We start from the raw sequence: 27,509 nt of genomic DNA, 5'->3' as shown, positions 1-27,509 counted from the left end.
AGCTTGCTTATGACTTGTTCAGATAAAAGAAAAAAAAAGGTGAAAGTTGTGGCTTGTCCTGGCCCTGCCCTCCCCACGAAACCCTCTGGCTTTCCCAGCATGCAGGGAGAGGGTGGAGACTCCTCAGGGTGACGGACCCAGCTCCTGGCTTGCTACTGTTTTGCAGCAGATGTGATGACATGGGTGGGACTGCCCTGCCCTGCAAGCTGAGCGAGCCATCGGGGCTGTGTTCCTACACACCACGCTCTTCTTTTCTCTGGCTCCTGCTTTCCTTCCACCGCCTCTGCCACCTCTTCAGCAGTCCTGCAGCGCTGACCTAGACCTGCTGCTGGTAAGTGAGTCAGTAGCAGCAGTTCAGCATTTTTAGTGAGATAGATTTAATTCATGTAGTGGTTTGCTTCCCCGTCCATGAATTGCTTATTCTGCCATTGCTAAGGAATTAGATTCAGCACCTGTTTTCCTCCAACAGCCAAGGAAAGACAGAGAAATGCTTGCCTACCTTTTCCCAGCTTTTCAAGGGATTTTATTGAGAAATTTGTCAACAAATTCATGAAAATACATTTTATAAATGGGGGACGAAAGCTTCAAGGCTTGAAGTAAAATGGTGAAAAGTTAGAACATTTTGCAGCAACTGTCATACTCGGAGTTTGCCCATGCACTGCAGGTAACATGCGTGCAAATGTCTGCATGCACAGGGCACTGCTTACTTGGTACCAACTTAACACACAGGGCTCTTTTCACAGAAGGTAGGTTACAAATCCCTAGTAAATCGGTTGGCAATTAACTTACAGATTGCCTGAATCGCATTATCCTTATTTACTCAAATGGTTTTAATTTCCTATGCGTGTTCTTGAGAAAGAGGACTGTATGGTCCTGGGCTGGCAGTACTAGGCTGTACTGCCCTCTTTGCATGTCCACATCCATTCTGTGTCCAGTCTACACTCCTGTAAATGCATGCGACTAAACAGGAAAAAAAGGTATGATTACAACTTCTGTGAATTTATATGTATCCAAAGTCTAAAAAGCACATTTGTAGCACATACTGCGCTGTTTCAGCTTGCAGGTTGCAAGACTAAACTTTGTACCCATTAAAAGAAGAGAAGTAAGAGCTCACTTAATTGTGGGTTCTCTGGCAGGTTCAAGTATCCAGGAAAAAGAGAACATTGGGTTTTTAAAGGGTTTGAGCTTTCCTTAGAAAACTGCTGAAAGCTGTTGTAGCTCTAAAACTTCCTCCTTAAGTAATTTCAATGCTTATTCTCTATAGAGATAAATTACTTTGAATAACTGGCTGTATTTTAAAAATCGATTAAAATGCACTTCTGAAATTTGGTGTTCAAAATTTCACTACCAGTCCTATAGTGTTGTTTTATGTATTTGCACTGCAAATCTCTCTGGGGCCAAAAGCTTTGCAGGAAGACTGACAGGAATGGATGTTACTTAAGTTTTTTTATAGACAATGTATCTTAAGGCATACAAATAGGCTTACTGAAATTGCTTGAAAGACCCCAGGTATGGTACTGCTGTGGTTGAAGTAGGTTTAAGTCAATGGAACTTTGTAGTACATTTTGTTTCTGTTCTATGTTTTTGTTTACTGCCTCTGTGTATATAGGGAAAATGAGACTTTTTACTTTACAAGTCAGAAGAATACACAGGAAAGTGTACTGAGAGTTTAATTTTCTGTGCATCGAAACAGTGGGCAAAGAGATTTCATGATAGTTTTTAAGAAAGTAGTTACATTTTGCCATTAATAAAAAGTTAAGTCTCCAGATCCAGTACTTTGCCTCCTGACAAATTTTTCTAAGACTAAATATCTCTGAAGAAAAGATTTTTCTATTAGACTTGAACTGAAATTGATGCTGAAATCAGTGGCAATAAAAACATTTTAGAAAGATTAGTGAAAAAAAAAAAGAAATTTGTAAAATTCTCAGAGTTCATAACTTTTGTATTTAGCTGATGCAAAAATAATGTATTATACCCAGAGTTGATAGGATGAGGATATAAAACACTTTATCATATTAACGAATATTTCTGAATACAGCAGACAGTACATATTGTCATTAAATCTCCTGCTTATTTCTGATTTAAAGTAGATATTTGTAAGCCATTGGTAATGAATTCTAGGAAATCTCATTTAGGGAATTCTAGTTTGCATAGAAATTGATTTGATTAACATTTATCATGGTTATTTCTTTGTCTGGCACATGCTCTGACAAAATGTTTCATAGCTGTATGTCACATTAAAAGCAGTAAATAATTTTTTAAACAAGGCCTAAAGCAGTATTTAAAATCCATTCCTAAGGAGCAATTGCAAACAGCTGACAATTACATTACCTATAACGGAGCATGCCTCTGTATTCCTATGGTAAAGTTTATTGCTAGATGAGAAATGGAAAAGTGGGTCTGTAAAATACCAAACTGTTTATCTCACTGCAAGCACTTACACCCCACAGTGAAAAAAAAAAAGATCTCCAAAGAGGAAAAGCAAATCAAAAGCCTAACTCTAGGACACAGACATTATTTCTGCTGTTAGCACTTCATCTTCTCTCAGCATACTGTTAGCTGAGATACAAATGGCCACTGTTGGAGGTTTACACGAGTCACCCAGGCAAAGCCACGGTTGCCCCGATCTCGTGTTTAGAGACGGTCCCGCTTGGAGAGCGAAGCTGGATTATGGGACTTCCCAAGGCCACTTCCCACCAGCATGTCCAGAACTCTAATTTTGTCATCCCAAGGAGCTGCTGTGACTGAGTCCTTGCAGCGGTTACGGTCCTTTGAGAAGAGAGATGGCTAACACAAATTTCATAGAGCAATGGATAAATAACCATTCAAGTTTTAAGCAAATGAGTATTCTGCAGTTTCTTTCTGCAATAAATTCTAGTAGCTTTTAAAGTGTAAAATGCTATTTTTAGTATTAACATAACACCTGAAGTAGATTTTTTTTTCACTTTGATAAATGGCATATGCCCACAAATACACCCTTCCCTGAAGGGGCAGCCATCAGGAGGAACAGCACATAGACAAATCTGTCTTCCACCTACAGCATCCCACCCTGTAACTGCAAGTAGCACAAGCGCACTGCAGCCGTGAATGGCCATGCCAATTTACACCAGAGGTCCAGCTAGACCTGAATCCAGCCTCTACTCATAGCTGCCAGTAACTAATGCCTTTGCAAGGGACAACATCAAAGAACACTATTTTCCTCTGGCAGATTTGGGCAATCAGTGGGCTTGGACCTTCCTGATCTGGAGGTTTCTGGCCGATAGCCATATTAAATAGCTATTGAGGGACTGTCTGCTGTGGATATGTCTAATCCTTCTTGTAACTGATCTATTTATCTGGCTTCTGCAATGTTCTTTGCAAAGATGTGTACAACCTAATCATAACTCAACTAGTAAATGAAATTTAACTTCAACGTACTTTCTGTTCTTAAGAATGACTCTGTGAAAGTAGTGTGATCCTGTATTTATGAAAACAGTTTCTGATCCTGTGTTTCTTGTCTGCCAGTCAAGTTCAGTTTGGAAGACTGAATCCATTTCATAGCATCTCTGAAATTTCAGTGCAAGTGCTGAGTTAGGTTTTTATGCTGGTCTTTGGAAAAAAACAACAAACCCAAATGAAACAAAAAATTTAACTATTCTGTTGATAATGCCCAAGGTCAGACTCCACTTCACTCTCACTCATTTCCTTATAACATTACATCAGTAATACTGAAACTTTAAGCTGAGAAAAATATCTGATCAAATAAAATGCTGATCTAGATACCTTATAGATGCAGTTGATATATCAAGGTCAGAGTCACACTGTCTTCTGAAGAAACCTGCACTCACATCATGCTGTTGGTATGCTACCGTTCAAGGGATTTTGTAATGTCTGTCCGTGGTGTTGACTCTGTGGTTCAATGCTTGGTACCTTGCTCGGCATGCTAGCAAACATCTGCTCAGCGTACGGTGAGACTTTAAGTGAAAATTTCCCACTGTGGTTCTGAATGTACATCTCTACTTCACCAAAGCATCCTTTCAAATGGCGATGGTTGATGTCCAGCCAGGTTAGCCTAGAAACTACTATATAAATGGCCTCATAAAATTAGCTGCCCTCCTGCAGGTAGAGAAGTCTTCTCTGGCACGAGTAGTTAAGAATGTAGGGAGTTCATCAATAAAAGGCCTCCAGACTTTAATTGTTGTACATTTAATTGATGTTCAACTTACTGAAAATGCATTTTAGCTTAAATTAAAGCTAGTCTTATTATAATTATATTTGGAACAAAGTTTCTTTTAATTGTAGGAAAACTGGGCCAAGATTACTGATTACTAAAACATTAAGAACTTATATTTTTACCAGCACAGAAGACTGCAGTTTTGTCAGAAAAGGCAAACTTCGGCTAGTTTTGGGATAGCATTGTTGGGAGACAGATGAACCAGCCTTTACATGCAGATAGGCCTGTTGCTGAAAGTAGGGTTTCACTGCACTGATAGCCACAAAAGAGAGTTCAGCTGTCTGTCAAGCAACCTTAACAAACTGACAAGATAAGGTCTTGGGTTTTTATGTGACCATATGACTGTGTTAGATTAAATGGCTTTTTTTTGTGAGGCTCATTTTATTAACTGCTCTCAAATTAATTCAGTGTGTCTGAAATGGTCTCATAATTTGCCTTCTTCTTTGCTGCAAGCAGTATAGCTGTGCTGAGGTATGTGACTGATCATCCCAGAGCTCCTAGCTTCTCATCTCCCCTCTTGGTTGATGAACTGCTGCATTACTAACATTTCCCCTAGTGACAACTAAAGTCATTAGACTGATGAGTCAACATGATACATAAGGAGAGGGCAGATTCTGCCTCCCACCTAAATGACCCTGTGCCACTTAGGAAGCACAAAGGGGACAAAGGTTTGCATGCCCCAGGGACAGCTGGGCATGCCGCCATGGTGCAGGTGGATCGCTCACAGGCAGGAGCCTGGCTGACAAGGGAGGGGCAATAATTTTAATTATTCCACAACTACCTTCTAGTTTTTACATGGAAAGCAAATCCAAGAAAGAGAATTGCTTGACAGCAGTGTCAGTTTCCATGTTGCTATACTCCTGGCAAAATTATTTTTATTGAAACAACCAACAAACAATTTTTAGATTTTGTTACCATTGCACAGGAGTGCTACAGGTAGGAGGAGTATCTTTACTTTCAAACCACCCCTTTAAAAGAGTATCTAATTGGCAAACTCTAAGCACGTTCAAAACTAGAAAGAAGTCTGATGAAGTGGACGGGCAGAACGCCAGGTCCTTTTGGACCTCAATAATTTTGAGCCGATATTTTGTTGAGTCATCTGTTGTACCTGTGGTTTCCAACAAGCGTGCAGTTTATGTACAGACCTGTCTGCCAGGGGCAGCCCTCCAGAAAGTGTGTAATGTCATGCTAGTGGAGCAGAGATTCACCTGAGAGGGCATCTGGGTGGGCACCTGGTGGCCAGCCAAGGTCAACCCACCACAACCACCCTCAGGGTGGAGGGAGACACTTCTATCTCCATAACACAGCATGTGGTGTGAAGCAACATGTCAGACCCAGCTCCCCATCAGCTCCATGTCATCTCAAGGTCTGAGCCCACAGGACCCAAACTTCCTGTCTGAGAGACCTAGATGGACATCTGCAAGGCCCACAGTAGGTCCGATGCTAAACATTGGACCTAAAAGACACATCTTTCCTCTCCATACCTAACAGAACCTTTCCCCTTCCTGTTTTTTCATTTATAGAGGAAAAATGGCAGAAGGCCAGCCACACCTAAGTATTCAGATGTCGGACTCAAATACAAATGGCGTCCCCAGCAGAAAGCAGTCCTTTCCAGACTTAGCCAGCAGGGGAGGAAGCATACTAACCTTCCACAACATCTGCTACCATGTGAAGATGAAGACTGGGTTCCTGTGTTGTAAAAAAACAGCTGATAAAGAAGTTCTGAGAGATGTTAAGTATGTATTTAAACAGCTCTTTAGAGTATTTGTGTGTTTTATTTCTGTCTGGACAGCTGAGTCCACTCATGTCACTGAGCCACTAAGCACAATATACAGAATTTGATCAAGATTTAGAAAAATTATAGGTATGTATGGTTGCTTTGTGTTTGCTATTAACTGAGCTTAAGCTTCCTGCTGGGCCCCAGTGGTCCTCGGTCATTAGAGCTGAGCCCGTACAGCAGAAAGCTCCCGCTGCTGGGCGCCATCTTCCCTGGCCCCAGGGAGGGACAGCCTTCCTGGCTGCTATCAGCACCGGGGCACACGAGCCGGCTGTGATCGTTTTACACTACCTGGCAAGTCTCCCACTGTGCCATGGTGTTTAACTGAGATACCAACAGCCTGTCCTTGATGTTTGCATCTCCTTCCCTAAGGTGGCCTTTGGGAAGGTTAATTTTGGGGGTTTTAACTTAAGACAGTTTAAGACAGTAATATAAACGAGGCTTAGGTTAACTTTCAAGAGATGTAAAGTTTTATCTTTTTTTTGGTTTGGTTTTTTTTTTCCAACATTGAGCACTACTGCAGTAAAGGAACCACGTCATTACAGCCTTTGTTCAATAATTTATGCATGAAGTTTGCCCATTCACAGTTCAGTAGTTAAGTTAAGTGGCAAGTACAAGATACCATTCCAAGTGACCTGTGACTTTCAGCTCCCTAACTCTTAATTTCTATCATAAATATTCACCCTTTTGTGCAGCTTTGGCAGTCCTGCTCTTAGCCATGCAATTTCCACACCTCCTAAACACGAGCTCTTAAAATCTTTCCTGTTCTCCTCAAGAGCTGTATGTTATGGTAACTCAATTGAAGGACATTGGTCACTTGCAATACTGTGAGCAGAAGGCCCCTCTTGAGGTGTATTGTAAAAGACCAATGTTTAACACACATTATGCTTTTCCGTTTTAGAAAATATATCATCTGCATTTGTTTTATTACATATTGGGGTTTTTTGTGTTAAAATCACATACAACGTAACATAATGTATGTATAATGTGTATGCTTCTTAATCTGGGGAACCATAAATTTCCAACAATAAGAAGCTGAAGGAAATAAATATGCATCAGGCAGAGCAAAATGAAGCCTCCTAGGCTGCATGTCATTAGACCCTAAGAACAGCTGTACTGGGCCAGACCCACAGCCAAGTACTCAGATCGCTGATACCTGGATTGCTGATAACAACCTGTACCAGATTGCAGTTCAAAATAAACCTGGTATCATAACATACAAACAGGCATTTGTATAAGCAGTGTGATTCTTGTGTACACCAAAGTTTGTTGAGCGCAGATTTTAGGGGCTAGACAGGAAAAATAGCAGCAATGCCTTCACGTGCTCCAGTAAAAACACACAAAAATGGCAGCAGTATTTCCATATACTGTATCATTTCCCCCAAATACTTAAAAATCTTTTCTGTCTGGCTTTTGAGCTTCATGTGGCTTAAAATCAGATACAGAGAAACTGTCAGCTGCAGCTTCTGTAAGTACAGACAAATACCTAGTATGTTCTGTCTGCAGGGACCATTATTCCCTCTGCCAAGAGAATAATACCATTAGAACTGAATGTGGTTGAAGCAAGTTCACCTCTAGAGATCCATGGGGGAAAAGGATCTGTACAGGTTTGGCTACATTTTACTCAAGTTTCTGTGTTGTCTTCATTATATGAAGATTAGTTCTTATTGAATTAGGAATAAAAATTAAGCTGAGTTTGACTGACCATATTGTTTGTGATCAGGCAGCTTCATTAATTCAAAAATTAACAGGATGCAGAAGGTAGTTCTACAGATAATTTACCCTAGCCTACCAGATGAAAAGTGAGAGAGATAAAAACACCCGATCTATTTTGTAAAACCTGTCTGTTTTGTCTTACAGTGGCATCATGAGACCAGGACTGAATGCAATTTTGGGACCTACTGGCAGTGGTAAATCTTCGTAAGTGCCCTACACAAAAATTACACCTAAGAGAAAATGAACTTGGACATATTTAGCAGTAATGGACAATTCTTTCAGGGAAAGATTTTGTTTCCATTTAGGTCTGTGCAAATCTCACTGGTTTCTGAATTCAAAAAAGACAGTCAGCTTACATGATAAGGATGGAATTAAATTTTAGTCCACACTTTCCTGATACATGATCTTACGTATCATTCTAGGTTAAGCTCATATAATGGAATGAATGGACACAAATGCACTATGAAATTGCACAAATCTCATTTCCTTAGGAAACCAGGACGAAAGAAACTCATCCCTTGGAAGTTACTGGGGGGTTTCTAAATAGCAAATGTTTTAACATGGGATGCTTTTACGTAGCTACTTTTTCCATGAACTGAGTTTGTGGTTCAGAGAGTTTACCTTCTGCACACTTATCTGACAAACTAACCAACTTTTCCCCTAGTCTACTCGACATTTTGGCTGCAAGGAAGGATCCCCATGGGCTTTCTGGTGACATTTTGATCAATGGAGCTCCTCAGCCTGCCAACTTTAAATGTACCTCTGGATATGTAGTACAGGTAAATAATTTTTATCACTCTTCGGATTTTATTGGTCCCTTCTGACTGCAGTTGTAAGAAGTTGCTGCAGTGTTGCAAGTACCGTGCCTTGATCCAAGAACCAAGGCTGGTGCAGCAGCAACACTCCACAAGCCCACCCTCGCTGGAAAGAGACTGCTTTGTATTTGAGTCTCTTTCCGTAATGCTCTACAGTCAATGGGAGCGGAGGCTTTGTGCTCCATTTGGGGCAACAGCTGTAGGCTACCAATATGCATGGCGTATTTTCCAAGTATGATGCTTTCTGGTAATATACAGTTTGTACCTCCTCTTGCCCTGGGACAATGTCACTAAGTCCTATTCTGAGAAAACCTTTCTCCTGCCAGGGTGGCCTGGGCAGAAAGACATATGAAGGACAAAAGAGGGAAAACTGCATCCCTCTTTTCATTTCTTTCCCCTCCCCACTACTCGCGCTCAGCAGCATGCCTGCAGTTTATCAAGACCTGAAGAGGTGCATCTATGAAAACCCCTTATAAAAGTATGGTCAACACATTACAGAAAGGTAGTCTCTCCAAGTACACATAACTCTCCGAACTTCCTACATCTGACAGATTCCTTTTGCAAGAGACAAGCAGCTAATATCTAAAAAAGCTACTCTCCTTCTTGCTTTGCTGAAACAAGGCCAGAAAACCTTCACCCCACCCCACATGGACCCAGCCTCTCTTTTCCTTCCTCCTCTTCTCCCTGCTCTTACTTGCGGTGGACTGAGGCTGCGTTAACAAATGGACGATGATAGCGACCTGAGCTGCAGCTGCTCCTTAGGTCCCTTTAGCCCTTCAGTATCTAATTCAACACCTCCAAACAGCTGAATAAGATAAGAATACATGAGGGATAGTTTTGGATGTGTTGCTATTTGTGCAACATGCGTGATGGAGGATGTTACCATAGTGCACTGCTTTATGAATAAAGGCGAATATTATTACGTGCATGAAATCAATTCTCTGCTATGACATAGGCATTGAAGATGCACCTTACTGTATGTTCTAGCATTTGCTACTGTCCCTTTGCATGCAAGGACAACATAAAACATGGGTAGATGCAGTTCTCAGAGGAAGAAACAGAAATTGCTAAGTGACCATAAAGTATCTACTTTTTTTTTTTTTTAAATAAAGGATGATGTGGTGATGGGAACCCTGACTGTAAGAGAAAATTTGAAGTTCTCAGCAGCACTCCGTTTGCCAAAGTCAGTGAAGGAATGCGAAAAAAATGAACGAGTGAATCAGATCATCAAGGAACTGGGTTTAAGCAAAGTGGCAGATTCCAAGGTAAGGCCTGTAAATACGGTGCTTAAATCATGAACAAACATCAAGTGATTTATTTAATTAACACAATGGCTCAGCATGGCAAGTAAAAAACAAGTAAAATTAAACAGACTATTTTGGTAATAGAATAATTAATAGCATTTCTGTATGGCCATCTGTACAGACTGCACTGATACTGCCATATGCTGTTACACTGTGGGGAAGAGGAAAGGCAGCCTGTGGTTGGAGAAAAAGAAAACACCTCAAATAATACTAATGTTAAGAAACGGCCTATGTCTGAGGTAACAGCTACATCTGTACCTGAGAGTAGGATCAAAATTTCTCACAATTCTTCCCAAATGCTGCCATGTCGGTAGGATGCTCTTCCCTCAAATATTTGTTATCAGGCCAAATGAGACAAGTTTCTTGTTTTGTGGCAGGTTGGCACCCAGTTCACTCGTGGGGTGTCTGGAGGAGAGCGGAAAAGGACCAATATTGGGATGGAGCTCATCACAGATCCTGCCATCTTGTTTTTGGATGAGCCAACTACGGGACTCGATGCCAGCACTGCTAACGCTGTCCTGCTGCTACTGAAAAGGTTACGGCACTGGAAACAGCTTCCGGTTTTCAGCACTCAACTCTGCTACATTTCAGTTGTATTTCACTTAAATTACAATTAGAATGAGCAGACAGGGAAATCAGACATGTAATTGTTTGGGGTAGGAAAAAGGATGTATGAACTCTATCACTCCAAAGCAGCTGCTCACAGCAATACACAAAGCACCTTGCACAAAGTGTGTGCATGCCAGGACTACAATTTGTCCATGATAGCTGTCACAAACAGCTTCATTTATTTTCACATCTACCTGGGCCAGAAAAGCCACAAAAATGCCTGTTGTACAGTCTGGTAAGGTGACTGATTTTAATACGGACCATAGTAAGACACAGCTAGCTGTTTCCCCATCACAAAATCTCAGGCCTAGCTTTGGGAAAACAAGCACAACACACCCGCTATTTGCAAATTTTACATTTACTACAAGCGAAGAGGACCCAAAGGCCTCTCTACAGAGCTTTCTGTTTGCATCAAAATCTTGCCAGGACCTTCCCTTCCAACAACATTCCCAGTGAGAGGGAACTCTCTTTTCTCATACAGACACTATAAATATGACCCAAATATTTTTTTTTTTTTTTTCCCCCCCTCCCCCCTCCGGCACACCAAGTTAATTAAACTTAACCAAGGCTTAACTGAACTTGCAGTTTCTCTTACCTAAATGCTGAATCAACTTACAAAGCTAACATCTCTGTTGTTCTTCACTTCACATTCAGGATGGCAAAACAAGGAAAAACAATAATCTTCTCCATCCACCAGCCTCGGTACTCTATATTCCGACTGTTTGACAGCCTGACACTGCTGGCCACGGGAAGAGTGCTGTACCACGGGCCCGCTCAGCATGCCATCGAGTACTTCCAGTCTATTGGTGAGCAAACTCATAGCAGGGCCAACTGCACCAACATCTTTAGTTTGCACTAACTTGAATAAAATGCCAACAGCACTTGATCAGAGTTGGACATAGTGTGTTTTAGCAAGCCTTGGATTTTAACAGGCTAAGCATTTCGCTTGGCGTTTCACCTATTGACCTGCATGTGGGTATGGATGACAGGGCTGACTTCTAATCAGCTGTTCCTGGGCACATCTTAATTAGACAAAGCCCAAGCTAGAGTTGAGAAGGGCACATTGTCACCTGTCTTTCACTGATAGAGCTGTCTGGGCAGTGCCGTTCAGCTCTTGGGTAAGCATGGACCTCTTGAAGCCTGCAGGGCTTATGGTGCAGGCTGCTCAATAGGCCCAATGGCGTGGCTGTGTTCCTGATGGCCGCGCACAGCCTTCTGCCAATCACACAACCATCGCTGAAGGCTTGTATTGCTGTCACTGCAGGCTACCAGTGTGAGCCATACAACAACCCTGCCGACTTTTTCCTAGACATCATTAATGGAGACTCCACTGCAGTGGCAATGAGCAAGACTGATGAAACTAACACAGGTATGAAACCCAGAGCTGAGTGAAATTACCATAACATGTATTTTGCCAGAAGGTATCCAGCAGAACACAGAAAAATCACTTACAGTTGTCCAATAACTGTGTTGTATAAGTGTACAGTTACTCGTGTGCATGAGAGTATTATGTGCTACTCATCCATGTTGTTTTAAAGGGAAAAAAACCCCCTACACCATTCCTAAATCCTTTCTGTCTATATGTCGAAAAAGACTAGCATAACCTGAAATAAGTACCAATAAGTACAGCCCTACTATATAAAATATTCCTGTCTATGCAAGAATAGTTTGCCTCTCATAAATAGGTATTTATTAATTTATCATTGCTATCCATTGTTTCATCAACTGACCTGTATACTTTTGTGTGACACTTAAATTATGAGCTGTTAAAGGTGAAAGAATATTTTCCTGTGTTGAAGTTATAATATCTGGGAATATAAGAAACTGTTTTGTTACCTCTCAACACAGAGAAAGAGCTTCTTTCATCTTTGAGACCAACCAGCTGATGTCCTCCAGAAGCAAAGATGATAAACCAGGAGAGTTGTTCCAGTTAGGGACACAATTTGATGCAGTTACGACTTGTATTTTCTACCTAATGGAACAGTTTATCTGTTATGAAATTACTGTTTTCCTTCCTTTGAGTAGAGTGGGAAGAGAGGGTAGAGATAAGGGACCAGTGTTCTCCTGATGCTTTCCTGAAGTTGTGGTAAGGCAGAAATTACCCCCAAACTAACAAATCAAATCCCACCTACATTCAGTAGTCTGATTTTTCATCGTGTCTGTTCCTACTCATTAACAGCACACTCTCTTTTACCATGAATGAAAAGGGAAATGAAGTAACGGATATACTATCTGCTCAAAACCACAGTTTCGTTGTATCTTTACCAAAGAAGCAACCAGCATTTTACAAAAATGCTCATTGTGTTCAGGGTCTAACTAATATTAAAGCTGGCAACACACGTTGTATTTGTCATTGGAAAAGCACATACTGGACTACAGTTGAGAAAAAAAGGAGCTCCATCTGAAATTCCTTTATGACAGACTCAAAAGTTTTACTGAAGTAGACAGATGCAAGATTATCTGGATCTAAAAGTCTGGGAAGTCTAGGATTATCTTAACAGATCTGCGAAACAGAAACCTGGGGGGGGGGGAATCACTTTTTTTATTGAAAGTCAGACTGTTGCTAGTCTGAAACTTCACTGGCAGACAAGGGTATACCTAGTCAGTCTGCTGTGAAGCTGCTGCCTGTGGGACAGGTTGCACAGACAAACACAGAGGTTTGGTCTTATTTATACTGACTCTTTTGAATTGCATGCTATGAGACTGAGTGCAATGAATCACTGGAACTAAATGTGCATATTCATTCTTCTGGTTCGTTAGTAACTCTCCCAACCTAACACAACTCTCCTGGCATAACTCCTAAACAATCTTCCCATTCTTTACAGAAACAGCCATATTCTTTTTTAATCTCTTCAGCAGAGAGCACTGAAGAACACACTGAATATGATAAAACCTTGGCTGAGAAGCTAGCAGAAAAATACTCCAACTCTGCCTACTACCAAGAAACAAAAGCAGTATTAGAGAATATTTCTTTGGGAAATCAAAAGAAAACAAAAGCAGTCTTCCGACAAATCACGTATGCCAATTCTTTCCTTCATCAACTGAAATGGGTGTCCAAGCGCACATTTAAAAATCTGGTAGGAAACCCTCAAGCTTCCATAGCTCAGGTAATGCTATTTGTATCTATCCTTTTGTGGTATATGTTGAATTTATTCCACCCCGTATTAGATAAGTCATTGGGATGGTTTTGCCTCTTGATATTTTGACTGTGTAAGCATCTGAGTGTTCAAGGTCCAGAAAACCTGATTCACTAGAAGGTGTCCTGAAGGCTACCAAATCAGCAGCATGAGGGACTGTTCAGTAATTAATTTTGGACTACTGAAAGACTTTGGGATACCCTTTTTCAACAGGGTATTCTGCTGCTCCCAGCCAGGAGCAGGTTAACTTCCAAGTAGTTTCACACATTTGCTCAAGAACATTCTTCAGACTCGACTCTAATTGTCCAGGCTTGGCATTGTGGGGTTTGACCTCAGATTGTGGGGTTTCTCCCCGACTAGGGAAAGTTAACAGACCACACTTGCATGCTTAATTAAACTTCAGCACACAATAAAGTGCTGGCAGTTGGCTCAAGTGTAAAAATATTTTCACAGTCCCGTAATGTGTGTGTCATTTGCTCATTCGATTGTTCATAATGGCAATGATGTCTTCTGCAGAAGATGTGATGAAGACCACAATAGGGTCTAACACCTGCCACGGAAGATGAGGATGTTCTATGTGACTGGCCCTGTTAGTGCTGCTTTTTCAGAAGAATCAACACCAGAAGTGTTGATTTCTTCAAAGCTGCACATCACGTTCAAAAATAAAGAATGCTTGGCTGACCTCTGCAGAACGACTAATCCTCAGGAATCCTCTAATTCATGAGCCAAACTCTGCAGTACCAGCACCAGCAAAAGTCCCACTGCAATTCTCAGCAGTTCTAGAGAAGCCAATAGAAAAACTTGTCCCAAGCCAGAGGTATAATTATCTTCATCACGATTTATACAGTTCATGAACAAGTGGCCAGTGTGGAGGGAAAATGAGTCCGGAATCCCCAAGGTTAAAAGGCTTTGAGTATGTGTGTGTGTCTGTATGTTGATACTATGGAGATCCTTAATAATTGCTTTGTAAAAGCTTGACCTTGTGACAAGAATTAGACTCTCAAGGATCTCGTAATACCCCAAGGTTAATGGTCCTGACTTGTTTCTCACAATCTTTTCTATCTCCCCACCCTCATTAGGGACAGATTTTACGAGCATTCTTTCAGGAGTACATGGTTCATTAAGCCTTTTTTCATTAATCTGCTCCAAATTGGTCTTGATATGATGCCTGTTTTCCGCTGCAATTGGCTTAGGAGCTGAATTATCCCTGACATTTGCTCCTTTCGGCAGGATCTTAGCGATAGGGTACCATGGATCAAGGGGTTTATGGTTTTACGATTCATGCAATCCTCACGCTTTAAAATGACAGGACTGCCTGATACCATCAGTTTTGCTGAGATTGTTGTCATGTGCATTTAGCATTTAAAAAGTGTGATGTACACACTTCAGTCTTTTAAATTATATCCCTGAGGCAGCTGGTATCTTTGCTATTCAAATTGTGTTACAGACTGCAAATACCAGTACATCTATAGCCTGATCGTAGTATCTTGCTCATGTTAAAAACAACGCTGTGAATAAGATGTGTGAGAGAGCCCAGCAATTACACGCTGTGAAGCATGGAAATAAACTGTCATCCCTAACGCGGCAGTCAGGAAAGACTGCTTTTGGTTATTGGTTGCCAAGTTCAAAGTAGCATTGAGATGGCTCCAGAACCCCCCCCCCCCCAGAAGCACGGCACTGAAGAGCTGTGGTTAGCCCTAGAGCTGAAGTTATCCTTGTCACTGGCAGCAGATGGGGAGTCACTGACTGTCACAAGGAGGATGAATGGTAGAGAGTATCAGTAGGGAGAGAGAAGCGATGTTGCAATACATCACCAATTAACTTAATCATGACATCTAACAATGGTGAAAACAGTGAAACAGTGATGGAGGAAAAGAACTTGGCTGAGGTGCACGTGATGCTGGGGTTCCTCTGGGGAAAGGTGTTCTTCCCTCCTTCTATCTTGCCCCACCAAGCCCCTGCTATCTCCTCTCATCGCTGGTGCTAGCACCCTCCTGGGCACTCCCAGAGCTGTTCCCTCAGGTCATAGATCTGGCCCAGCAGGAGGTCTGGGAAGAGCTGGGATACTGCTGCAGGAATGTGCTTCCTGCCAGTGCCACCATAGAAGAGTGAGCAGCAGCTGAAGCTCCTGTACTGTCCCTCCTTTCTAGCCATCCCAGTGCCTTGGCCACATGAGGCAGCAGCGGCTGGCTGCCCACCAGGGCAGGTGGCACTGGGGAGCTGCTGTGTCTCACAGAGACCTCTCAAAAGATACTGTGCTGCAAGGGTCAAAGTAATGCTGTGCTGCAGGTTGCTAACTGCCCCACCAACTCCCTTCCCAGCTTGGATAGCTTTTCTGCTTTCTGAAAACGCTTCCTGTCAATCTACACTCACCTGCTACAGATTTTTTTTAAAAAAATACTGAAGCTGTGAAAGCAATGAGAATACTACTTTTCATCTTCTGTTCTTTTTTACTTTTAGCTGTGCGTTACGGCTGTCCTGGGACTGGTTGTAGGTGCCATTTTCTTTGGACTTAAAGAGGACTCCGCTGGACTACAGAACAGGTTAGTCAGTTTAGGTAATGGATATCCAAAAATTTTATAAAGCTCCCGCATCATTGTGATAGGACAATGAACAGCTTGGAGGCTGAGAAGGAACCCACAAGCACTTTATGAAATATATCTACCTCTTTAAAGCAAATGCTTCCCTTCACATCAGTAGGTAAGGCCAAGCCTACGTTAGTAACTTTGAAGTGAGGATGTTCTTCTGCCTCTAGGAAGGTCCCTGCAGAACTGAGAGGTGGATGCAGTTCTGCCCTGCTATGCTGTAACCTGGACAAGCAGTCCAAATGAAGTGAGTAACGCTGCTTCTGTAGCATGACGTTTTTCAGTGCCAGTCAGGTTGCTGAAAATGCTCAACAGCAGACATCATATTAAAAAGGCCTAATTCAGCATGGCAGCGTTTTAACCTCTTTTCTGCAGATTTCCCCAAGATAAAAAGATTAAAAAATATACAGACTTGGCTACAAAAACCTGGGTAACTAAAGCTTTGATCTTACAACTGCTTCTGCATACGCACTTGAGTTTACCAGCAGTAAGTCAGAAGGTGCCGCTCAAGCTAGATTTTTCAATTATTCTGGTCTATGTATCATGACAAATGGGTTTGCAACTAAGAAAGCTCTGGGTTTTCAGTCCTGAAACAACTCACATAATTTACTTAAAAATGGCCCAGGTTTAAATTGGATATGAAAGTGTAAAAGCAAAGCCTTAAATTTTAGTGGAAAAGGTGAAAACAACTTCTCACATCGCTTATTCAGTTCCTCACAGTTTGCATCAGACAAATGCTTCACAGACTGAGAATTTTTAACATGTCAAGTAATTACACAAAAAAACTACAAGGAAATCAGTTAATTTTCTATCCTTTGACCGCATCAGAGAATGTACTATCCTTGCATGCAAATAACAAATACTGCCTGTACCACGTTGACTTGAGGCTCGTTACTGACTCAGACTTATAGCCAAGCCTTTTCCCGTGGAATTTGGGATGGGAGGTCAGATACTGCTGAGCTCCAGGCACTACAGTTGGATTTACATATGCTGTAGTGGAAACACTACATTTACATCACATTTTTAACAAGAGCTTGCTGTTTTGCTTTTTGTAGAGTGGGTGCAATGTTCTTTCTGACCACCAACCAGTGTTTCAGCAGCATCTCAGCTATTGAACTCTTCGTTGTGGAAAAAAAGACATTTATGTAAGTAAAACATACAAAAAGGTTATCTGGGACTACTGTTACAGAGTTTGTTCGTTTGCCCTGCTGTAGCCAATTGTCATTAAAGTACACCCAGCGCAGAGCTTTCAAATTATTTCACTGTTAGCGCTCATTTCAAATGTACCCTTTCAGCCTGTTAGTGAGTTGCCTGCAAATCCCCAAAATGGTACCTACAATTGCAAACGGCTCAGAGTTCAAAATTATTAACATATGTAGGGAAAAAGCCCTGAATAATCCATTTAGGTATTGATTAATAAGTTTGTGACTTGCTAGTGAGGACTATAAATACTATATAACTGGATTCTTTAAAGCTATACAGTTTACACTGTACAGAAAAGGAAAATTACTTAAGCTTAAACCTCTCTCTGTTTTGATGACATGACACATACGTTTACTAAAAATTACCTGCACAAGTATCCATATTCATTTGCACATGAAAATGCCACCATTACTATAGTCTGTGGCTTACCGGACATTTGTGTCACAGCCTAACCATGAAAGAACTTTTCTTCCCATTTGAGCTAGAATTTGTCTCCAGGTGAAAATAATCTTACTGGTTTTAGTGATTAACTTTGTAATATCTCTGTGTTCCAGACATGAATATATCAGTGGGTACTACAGAACATCTGCATATTTCATCTCAAAGCTCATGGCTGATTTAATACCCATGAGGACTATACCAAGCATCATCTTCACCTGTATAGTTTACTTCATGTTAGGCAAGTATGGTGTCCCACAGTCCCATTACAATCCCCTCAATAAATCAACAAGGCACTTGCATTTTATGCATGTGCATGTATACTTGCATATTTATACAGGCTAAAGCACTACATCAGCATGGCAGTGGTTATTGCACTTGCTTTTAGCATACCATTCTGTTTACAGAAAAAACGTGCTTTTAAAGATTTAAGAGTTCATGTCAGAATCTGTGACACGTCTCATCTCCACCGCCCCTAGAAGGAAGCGTGCCATAACCATTACTGCATAGGTTTGATTTATTCCTTTTCATTTATGGCCACCTTAGCTTCTGGTGACTTTTACAAGATACTTTTTCCATCCTTGCAAGAACACCTATTGAAGAAAAAGTTTTGTTTTAAGAACCTGATATTGTATGAATTAATATCAGCTTGTTGGTTTTGATGAAATGCCTTCTGGTTAGTGAGCAGACTTTGAAAATTGCTGACACCAACTTTTACAACCCTAGAACACCTTCAAACGTCATCCTCAAAACAGGTCCCAAGCAGACCATTTTCCTAGGGTAAGGTTTCAGATCATTACATCCTTTTGCGATGCCCCAAAAGTTTGAAAGTGCAAGCAAAGTTTAAAAATAATCACAGTTTGCTTTGGTCTGAGTTTTTTTTTTTTCCCTAAGGAATAAGAAACAAGGCCACATCAGCAAGAGGCTCTCAGACTGAGAAACGAGTGAGATAGACTTTGCTACCAAATCCATAGCCACCCAAAGGCCACTAGATCCATTAGGAAAGCTCTCTGCTGGAAACAAGTGAAACGCCGTACAACTGCTGCTCATGGAAGTGCACTAGAAATTTCTCCTTTTGTAGACAACTTGAAGCCTCAGTGAAACTGGACTGTGTGGAGTACAGTACCGTAACTTCTACCCATTCTGCTCTCTCCAGTGTTACTGCAGTGACAGGCACACTACTTACTCATCTTGTGCCCCGTTGACAGGGCATACATATATGTCACAAGGCCCACTGCAGTCTTGGGTCTCACTGGCATAGCCTGTGCTGTCAGACAAAATGTATTCTGTAGGCAGGATACACTACATAAGTCAGGATAGTGTTCAGGTTATGGTAGAGCTTTCGGCGGGATCATACTGAAATGCTTCTTGTTCTGATCTTTAAGGTTTGAAACCAACAGTAGAAGCCTTCTTTACAATGATGTTTACCCTTATGATGGTGTCCTACACAGCCACTTCTATGTCACTAGCCATTGCAGCAGGACAGAGCGTGGTCGCTGTAGCAAACCTGCTCATGACTATCACATTTGTTTTTATGATTGTGAGTAGCATTATTCAGTTTTCTAGACTGAATCCTGAAATCCTAGAAATGCTGAAACCTAGAAATACTACCAGCACAGAGTTCAGCTGAATTCTGCAAAAAGACTGTGGGGTCGAGCATGTCAAATATGCTGATTTGTCTGATTTGAATATTCCGATACCGTGGGGTTGAATATTCTGATTTGTCCTTTTAAGAAGAACCAGGGGACCAGGGGCTGGGTGTGAGAGGGAGGGACAGTGGTTCCTCTGCCCTCTTCTCTGTGGCCCTGGCAGCCAGCATACTGCCTGGAAAGCAGAAAAGTGGCCTAGAGCTACGTTTCGTTCACTCTCCTTTAGCTTTGCCAAAGACAAATTTGGCTGGCTAAGGACGTGACCTACAGCCTCCTGCTCTCTGAGACCGCTACCATAGTTGTCCTCCTCAGCTGCAGAGCCAACCATTGGGCATGTTAGAACTAGACAACACACAAACAACTACAGTTAGAAGACAGGCACCATAAACAATGAATTTGGCTGAATCAACAGCCAAAACCCATGTTGCCTCAGATTTGGGGCACACAAGTGAAACCGAGCGCACACTTCCAGCAGCTCCACACACCCGAGTAACAACAGGTGGTTCATGTGAACCCATATGGGATCCACAGGCAGGAAGCATCTGGGTTTAATGCGTGGGTGAAAGCATTCCCTGTTACTCATTTCAGGAGAAGGACCACATGGGGTTATGGCCCAAAGCTGGGCAACAGAAATTACTCCTTCCCCCTCCCCTGTTCTTCCACTGGAAGAGTTTCTTCCTCTAGAAATGCCTTCCCACTTGTTTTTAATCCGAAGAAGCAGAGACAAGAGCTAGAGAAGAACACATGGTAAAGCAACGTAATTTGTAATTTGGTTTTTTTTGTTGTTGTTGTTGGGGCTTTTTTGTATTCCTTGCCTCTAGATTTTCTCTGGGTTGCTGGTCAATCTCACAAGCGTCATGTCCTGGCTCTCCTGGCTCAAATACTTTAGCATCCCTCGATATGGAATGACAGTAAGTGCTGTATTTTTCTGTGTACAGACTTGGAAAAGATTTGCTAGAGAGAAATGTCTTTACGATAAAGAAAATGCATTTGGACAAAACTGATACAGAGTAAAGAACAATGTTATCCCTAAAAAGCAATTCTTCTCTTTTCCATAAATTAAACAAAACCCTGTCAAGCTAAAACTTTCCTCCTAAATTTTGATAATTTAAGCCAGGGTGACGTTTTGCAGATAAGTTTGGGCTTCAATATGCCTGTGCAGAAATAGTCCAGCCTGGGGGAGGTGTTAAAGCCTCGAAGCCTAGTGATGCGCACGCATTACAGGGTGTGGACTGTGTACATTCCTCTCTTAAAAGGAAAAGAACCATGCTGCTCAGTTAAAAAATGGGGTTTTGGCTAACATAATAAATAGTGATAGTGACACGTTTTTAGAATAAATTTGAATTGAATTATATCTCATTTTGTTAATGTATCATTCCTTGACCTACTAATTTTTGTTGTCATTGTTTCTTTTACTTTAAAAGGCTTTACAAATCAATGAATTGACTGGTTTGAACTTTTGCAGCAGCAGTAACTACACAAATTTAATCAGCAACAATAACTATCGACAGATAAGCCAGGTGTAAGTATTTTGGTACATTAAAATGAATCCCGCCACAAGTAACTTACAAAGTCCTAGACCATTAGTCTGTTTGTGAGATACTGATGACCAGCAGAATCTCTGAGTTTTTCATATGGAAAATGAAGTTTTGACTGGGTTTTTGCATTCTGTCTGCAGAGAACATTCTGATTATTGTCATATTTAGTATTTGTAACACTACAAATATCTAGCATTATGTTTCTCACTTTTCTTTAAACTGCATTTACTGGAATACATACACACACACTGCAATTACACAGCCTCACAAAATCCACATCAGCTTTCTACAGGAAACTGATTTTAGCTACAAGAAAAACAAATTTACAAACAGAAAACAAAACTAACACATAGCTGGTGTTTGCCTGGCCTACTATAGACCCAAAATCATACTACAGCTTCTAGGGATCTTCCTAGATACTTCAAACTAAGTTGATAAATGTGTGTTTATTCGTAGGTGCACTACAGGAGAGGAATATCTGAAAAATCAAGGCATTGATGCGAGTAGCTGGGGCCTGTGGCAGAACCACCTGGCTCTTGCTTGCATGACAGTAATATTCCTTACCATTGCATACCTGAAACTGCACTTCATGAAGAAGTTCTCTTAAAACCAGACTGAAAAATGCAATTCCCAGTGTTCAGTAGTTTGATAAACTGACTGTGCAACTGACTTGATTCTTAGTATTAATGTACTTTGCTGAAATGTCTAGCATTGTCTTTGCCATAAAAAGTATATATTCATTTCTTCAGGAGACTATTCAGTCTTTCTGCATGTTAGCTATGAATTTGTTAAACAATTAAACCAATATTTAATGGCTCAACCTGAAAAACCCATGATGGTTCCATACTTTAATTAGCATCTATATTCACTGGCAAGTAATTCAACCCAAAGTAATGCTTATCAGGACACCAATGCAGCCTCGATTGCTAATGTGGTCACAGTCTACGTGAGACACTGACAAAAACATCCTCTCCATCTCAGTGCACGTCTCATGCCCTTTTCTATTTGGGAATCATTACTGCTCTCGAGTGTACTCGATTGATGCCATCTTTTTTTCTTGTGGAGCTCGAGTGGTAGAAACGCTATTTTTAAAATAAAGGTGGCTGTACCTTCTTACTCTGCCAGTTTGCATAATCCTGGTACTGAAATTTGCATTTTCTCTGTGTAACTGCAAGTCATCTTCATAGTCCTGTTACTGCTGCCATTGTGAGTTCTTTGGTCTTTTTTATGGTGACCAATTTCAAGCGTACAGCTAATCAGGATTGTACCACATTTGTAAGAGTTCATAAGCTGCAGTAACCCTGCTTTTCCCTGGCCACATGCAGCAATGGTAGTTCGTCTCCTTCCACTTGTTACAGATGCAGCAGCACTTCCAACAAGGATCTCTGCCCTCACCACTCCCCATTATTATTTCATGCAACAAAATTTGCTCTGTTTTAAAGATCTGTTGCTTAATTTTGGCTGTGGTCTACAGATCCCTCAACAGTCATCCCCCCTCTTGAGTTTATTTAGGAAGCAAATGTCCAGTACAGTAACATTATGGGGGGACACTTGCATAGCTGTGCTACTTCACCAGTGTACCTGCCATCTTAGAATCATAGAATCATTAGGTTGGAAAAGACCTCTGAGATCATCAAGTCCAACCCAACACCACCATGCCACTAAACCATGTCCTGAAGTGTCACACCTACATGTTTTTTGAACACCTCCAGGGACAGTGACTCCACCACTTCCCTGGGCAGCCTGTTCCAATGTTTGTCTGCTCTTTCAGGGAAAAAATTTTTCCTAATGTCCAATCTAAACCTCCCCTTGTGCAACTGGAGGCCAATTCCTCTCTTACTATCACTAGTTACTTAGAAGAGACAGATCCCCACCTCACTACAACCTCCTTTCAGGTAGTTGCAGAGAGCGATCAGGCCTCCCCTCAGCCTCCTCTTCTCCAGACTAAACAACCCCAGTTCCTCAGCTGCTCCTCACAAGACCTGTTCTCCAGACCCCTCACCAGCTTTGTTGCCCTTCTCTGGACACGCTCCAGCACCTCAATGTCTTTCTTGTAGTGACGGGCCCAAAACTGCACACAGCACTCGAGGTGTGGCCGCACCAGTGCCGAGTACAGGGGCACAATCACCTCTCTGCTCCTGCTGGCCACACTATTGCTGATACAGGCCAGGATGCTGTTGGCCTTCTTGGCCACCTGGGCACACTGCTGGCTCAAGGTCAGCTGGCTGCCGATCAGCACCCCCAGGTCCTTTTCTGCCGGGCAGCTTTCCAGCCACTCATCCCCCAGCCTGTAGCGCTGCATAGGGTGGTTGTGACCCAAGTGCAGGATCAAAGTGCATCTTCCATGAAAATTCCACATGCACAGCTTATCCTCCACTTTGTAGCTGACCCAGTTTTCCCCTTGTTGCAGTAAAACTACACCAGTGGCCTCGAGCCCAGGTTTTGCCATGTGAGACAAGGGAGAAGGGGATGAGGCACAGCGCACAGCGCTACCGTGCTCCCTCCTCCACCCACACCCTCCCCTTGCTCTCAGTCACAACGTGGTACACAAGGGCTGAGATGCATTAGTGGGTACCGGGCGTAGCGGTTCCCTGAAACGTTTTCAGTTGGTGTCTGTCGTGGTTTGAGCCTACCCAGCCGGCAACAAAAGCACCAGGCAGTCGCTTGCTCACCCCTACCCCGTCCCCTAAGGGATGAGCAGGAGAAAATGCAACCAAAAGGGCTTGAGGGTCGAGACAAAGGACAGGGAGGGCTCACTCACCAGTTATGGTCACCAGCAAAAGACAGACTCGACTTGGGGATAACAACACACATTTAATACAAAACAACCACCACCATCAAGGAGAATGAGAGATACAACCACGTCTTAAATACAACACACCTCCCCACCCCCAACCCCTCCGGTCTTCCCGGGCTCAGCTCTGCTCCCTCTTCCCCCCCAGCAGCGCAGGGGCAGGGAATGGGGGTCACAGCCCGGCCGGCACAAGGGGTCTCCGCTGCTCCTTCCCCCTCAGGGAGAGGGGCCCTCGCAGCCCTCCCCTGCCCCACCGCGGGGTCCCTCTCCCGGCAGACATTCCTCCTCCCGCTGCCCCAACGCGAGTCCTTCCCGCGGGGCCGCAGCTCCCCAGAACCCCCCAGCGCGGGTCCCTCCCGGCGCTGCCGCCCTCCCACCGACGGGCGGCTCCAGCGCGGCCGCAGTCGCGGCTGCTCCGGGCCCGGTCCCTGCTCCTCCGGCCCGGGGCCCTCCGCGGGCTGCAGGGCGACCTCTGGGCCACCGCTGGGCTCCAGGGGCTGCAGGGGCTCAGCCGCCACCCCCCCGCGGGCCGCAGGGGAACCCCTGCCCCGGCACAGCTCCCCCTCTCCTGCCTCACTGACCGGGGTGTCCGCAGGGATGTCTCTCTCCCATCCCCCTTCTCTCACCCACTCACCAACACAAACCAATAAAACAAAGACAGCAGTCAGCCGCTTCTGTCACTCTTAAATAGTTATTTGCGGAGGCGCCATTGGCCTGGCCTTGGCCAGGGGCGGGGCCGAAGTTGGAGCCGGGGGAGCTTCTCGAAGCTTCTTACAGGAGCCACCTCTGTAGCCCCCTCCCCTGCTACCAAAACCCCGCCAGACACCACACCACTACAGCATCTGACATAAGCTACTTGAAAACGGGATGACTGCCGTGCAAAGTCCTTTACCCGCAGAGTTATGCATAAAGTAAATGCATAAAAGTGCATAGAAGACAATTTTGCATCTCACTCTTGGGCTGTTGCCATTAATCTTGTTGCTTCTGCAGTGTTGACCCCAGTTTGTATGGGTCGTACGCAGTCACATTTGGAAATTTCCTAGTTCCGTCTGGCTTTTGTTAGTTTTTATATCGATTGATTTTAACTGGGACAGCTCTTGTGCTAATAGAAAGCATAAAGTTAACCATAAACAAATTATTGTTACATTTTTCTATCTCCAAATTTATTAGCATTGCATTGAAATTACAGTTATTAGGTTACACCCAAGTCAAGTGTGGTGTCCTTCTGACTTTTGCCAATTTTCCTGTGCCTTTTCTCCCTCCGCAGCCATCAGTGAGCTCAGCTCCCGCAGAAGGCAGCGAGTGCTGTAGGTACCCTAGTACGAGCTGCTGTCACAGCCGAGTTCCTTCTGCCTTTTTCTCCCTGTACTTAAGTACTTTTAATCTTTTTCCTTAACCATAAACTTACCTTGTTTTTCTGAGACTTAGACCATTCCTTCCAGGATGGCTGTAGGTTTATGTCGGTTTCAAAAATTATTCAAGGCAGAGTGACTGAACTGGAAAAGCAGCATGAGTCCACACTCTCCTTTTCTGTCAGAAGGACTTGGGTTGGAAGCAGTAGTGCAGACCTGGGGCAAAGGCATGAGGCAGAGGAGTGAGGGCGAAGGAGAACAGAACAGTATCATTGTTCTCCAGCCTCCCTTTGCAAGCCTTGCAATGAGTACCATGGAATGAGGCTTTCTACAACAGTAATCTGTAGCTGTACTCTGAAATATTTCACTGTGAGTTTTGAAACAAGTGACACAGGTCCTGTGGAATAACATTTTAATCACACACTATTAGTCACAGTTGAACTGCATGAGAGGAAACAGACAGCTGTAGAACAGCGTCCCAAAGGCAGCTGCAAGCTGAGTTTTATCATCTTGACAAAGATACATCGCTGGCGTGAAGTCCTTGCTCGGAGTGAAGTTGCAACTCATACTCTCACAGGCTTTTGCTGTAGGCAGCAGCGACTGTTCTCAGCTGTGACGCAGCAGCAGCTTCACCACAGTGGTCAGTTGTTGGAACCCAGCACCAGCAGCTTTCCCACAAGTCTGTCTTCTGCAGTCACACATGGATTTCCTGCAGAAGCTATTGTTACTTCTTTGAATTGTTGAGTGGCATTTGATGTTGTCCAAAAATAGTTGATATTTTAATAGATATCAAGCAGATGTTTTAAAAAACATGTTTCATATCCTTTTTTATTCAGTTTTGTCACAACTCTGCATAAGCATCCAGCAAATGAACAGAAAAGTAAAAGATGAAGTAGTGTAATACAGATAAAACTACAGATTCACAGACAAAACCGCACACACTAAGTTAAATTTTAAATTTCCGTTTTAGCTAGAAAGGGATCTTGTGCAGAAAGGTTTTGACATAAGACCTGAATTTTCAGGAAAAACACATGTGGCTTTAAGAACATGCAGAAATAGAGGAATACACACAAAAAAGATCCTCGGCATTACAAAAACCCCTAAAAAACAGGAAATGAAAAGATTTGTTCAATCATTAATATTTCTGTATGCATTTATTTGAATGTACTCTGTTTTCAGAAAATATGTTATGACACTGTTAAATTTTAAAATCCATCTACCTTACTCTTGTATTACAAAATAGTTCGCTGTTAATTTATACATTGGTAAAATAACTTAAATTTCTGAAAATAAAAATTTCTGCCTCTTAGATTATCAGGAAATGGTCACCTTAAAACTATACTAACAGACAGATTCTCTACATTTACACTGCTATGGCTGAACTATAAGTCTGACCTCATGTATTTCTATGCATGTAACTAACAATTAGAACCAAATATGAATAAAATTATATTTTTGTAGTACTCAGGCCTTTTATTAGTTCTTGACAGATTTTCATTTTACAATATATCAAAATTGACAGACATTCAAATTAACAAAATGAACATGCAAATAGAATCATTTTGGTTTTGTCTTGCAGTGGGATTATGAGACCCAGCCTTATGCAATCTTGGGATGCACTGGCATGGCAAACATTCCTACATGTTCAAGCAGAAGATCTTTTCCACATCAGCTGTATTTACCATCTACGGACATGTCAGCAAGCAGCATGTGACTATATGATTTTGCTATGGGTGAACAGAGGTTACCCTAAGCATTATATATTGCTCCTGTTCAACCGAGAGTTCGGGACATGTACATCCCAATCTTCGTGGCACTTCTTTGCTCAGGTTAGGCACTTTGATGTTCAGTGACATGATTTGTAGAGCAGAAATGTTATTTGTGGTATAAATTTAAGTTCAGGACTTTTGCAAGATGGTACAAAGTTAGAAGAGATGGGCAAAATGAAAACCAGGTTTCTCAAAATGGCTGTTCCAGCTGTAATTAGTGATTGAATAAATTTTTTAACTTTTAAAATTTTTTTCCACTTTATAGTCAGAAGAGAAGCTGGAACTACCTCTGTTAACTAGATAGGCAAGTCAATTTCTATTTTGCTTTTACTTAGTTTCATTTACTTCGCCAGATTCCTTGCAGAATGGTTTTGTTTCTTCTTCGGCTCTTCAATATTTTGGCTGCAAGGGAGGATGCACATGGGTTCTCTGGAAATATTTTGATAAATGTATCTCTGGATATGCAGTAGGAATAAATAACTGCCTTTGCTGTTGATGTCTCCTAAGGGACATATTCTGCGTTAAAATGAACTGAGTCATTCCATGCAGACTAGCACCGAGACGTCAGGTATCAAGCTTACTGTGATAAAACCTCTGTATACTAGTTTCC

General features: G+C 42.3%; 1 protein-coding gene across 4 annotated transcripts; it reads left to right on the top strand.

Moving 5' to 3' along the window:
• Window positions 1-200: 200 nt before the first annotated feature.
• Window positions 201-27,509, top strand: ABCG2 (ATP binding cassette subfamily G member 2 (JR blood group)). 4 transcript variants are annotated; one of them, XM_086464653.1, is made up of 16 exons: window positions 201-331; window positions 5,737-5,949; window positions 7,851-7,910; window positions 8,371-8,485; window positions 9,634-9,786; window positions 10,203-10,360; window positions 11,089-11,240; window positions 11,744-11,803; window positions 13,291-13,541; window positions 16,032-16,114; window positions 17,212-17,301; window positions 17,914-18,038; window positions 19,183-19,337; window positions 20,268-20,357; window positions 20,871-20,968; window positions 26,710-27,509. In XM_086464653.1, the coding sequence occupies exons 2-16, from the start codon at window positions 5,744-5,746 to the stop codon at window positions 26,981-26,983; spliced, it is 2,070 nt and encodes a 689-aa protein (XP_086320779.1). In that variant the 5' UTR covers window positions 201-331; window positions 5,737-5,743; the 3' UTR covers window positions 26,984-27,509. The 4 variants fall into 4 exon arrangements, with proteins under 4 accessions (XP_086320779.1, XP_086320778.1, XP_086320777.1 ...); XM_086464652.1 differs by having other exon boundaries at window positions 11,699-11,803; window positions 13,294-13,541; XM_086464651.1 differs by having other exon boundaries at window positions 11,699-11,803.

The sequence above is a fragment of the Leptosomus discolor genome, chromosome 4 (assembly GCF_034619465.1).
Source record: "Leptosomus discolor isolate bLepDis1 chromosome 4, bLepDis1.hap2, whole genome shotgun sequence".
In the NCBI taxonomy this organism is placed as follows: domain Eukaryota; kingdom Metazoa; phylum Chordata; class Aves; order Leptosomiformes; family Leptosomidae; genus Leptosomus; species Leptosomus discolor.
This window is presented reverse-complemented; position numbering and strand designations above follow the sequence as displayed.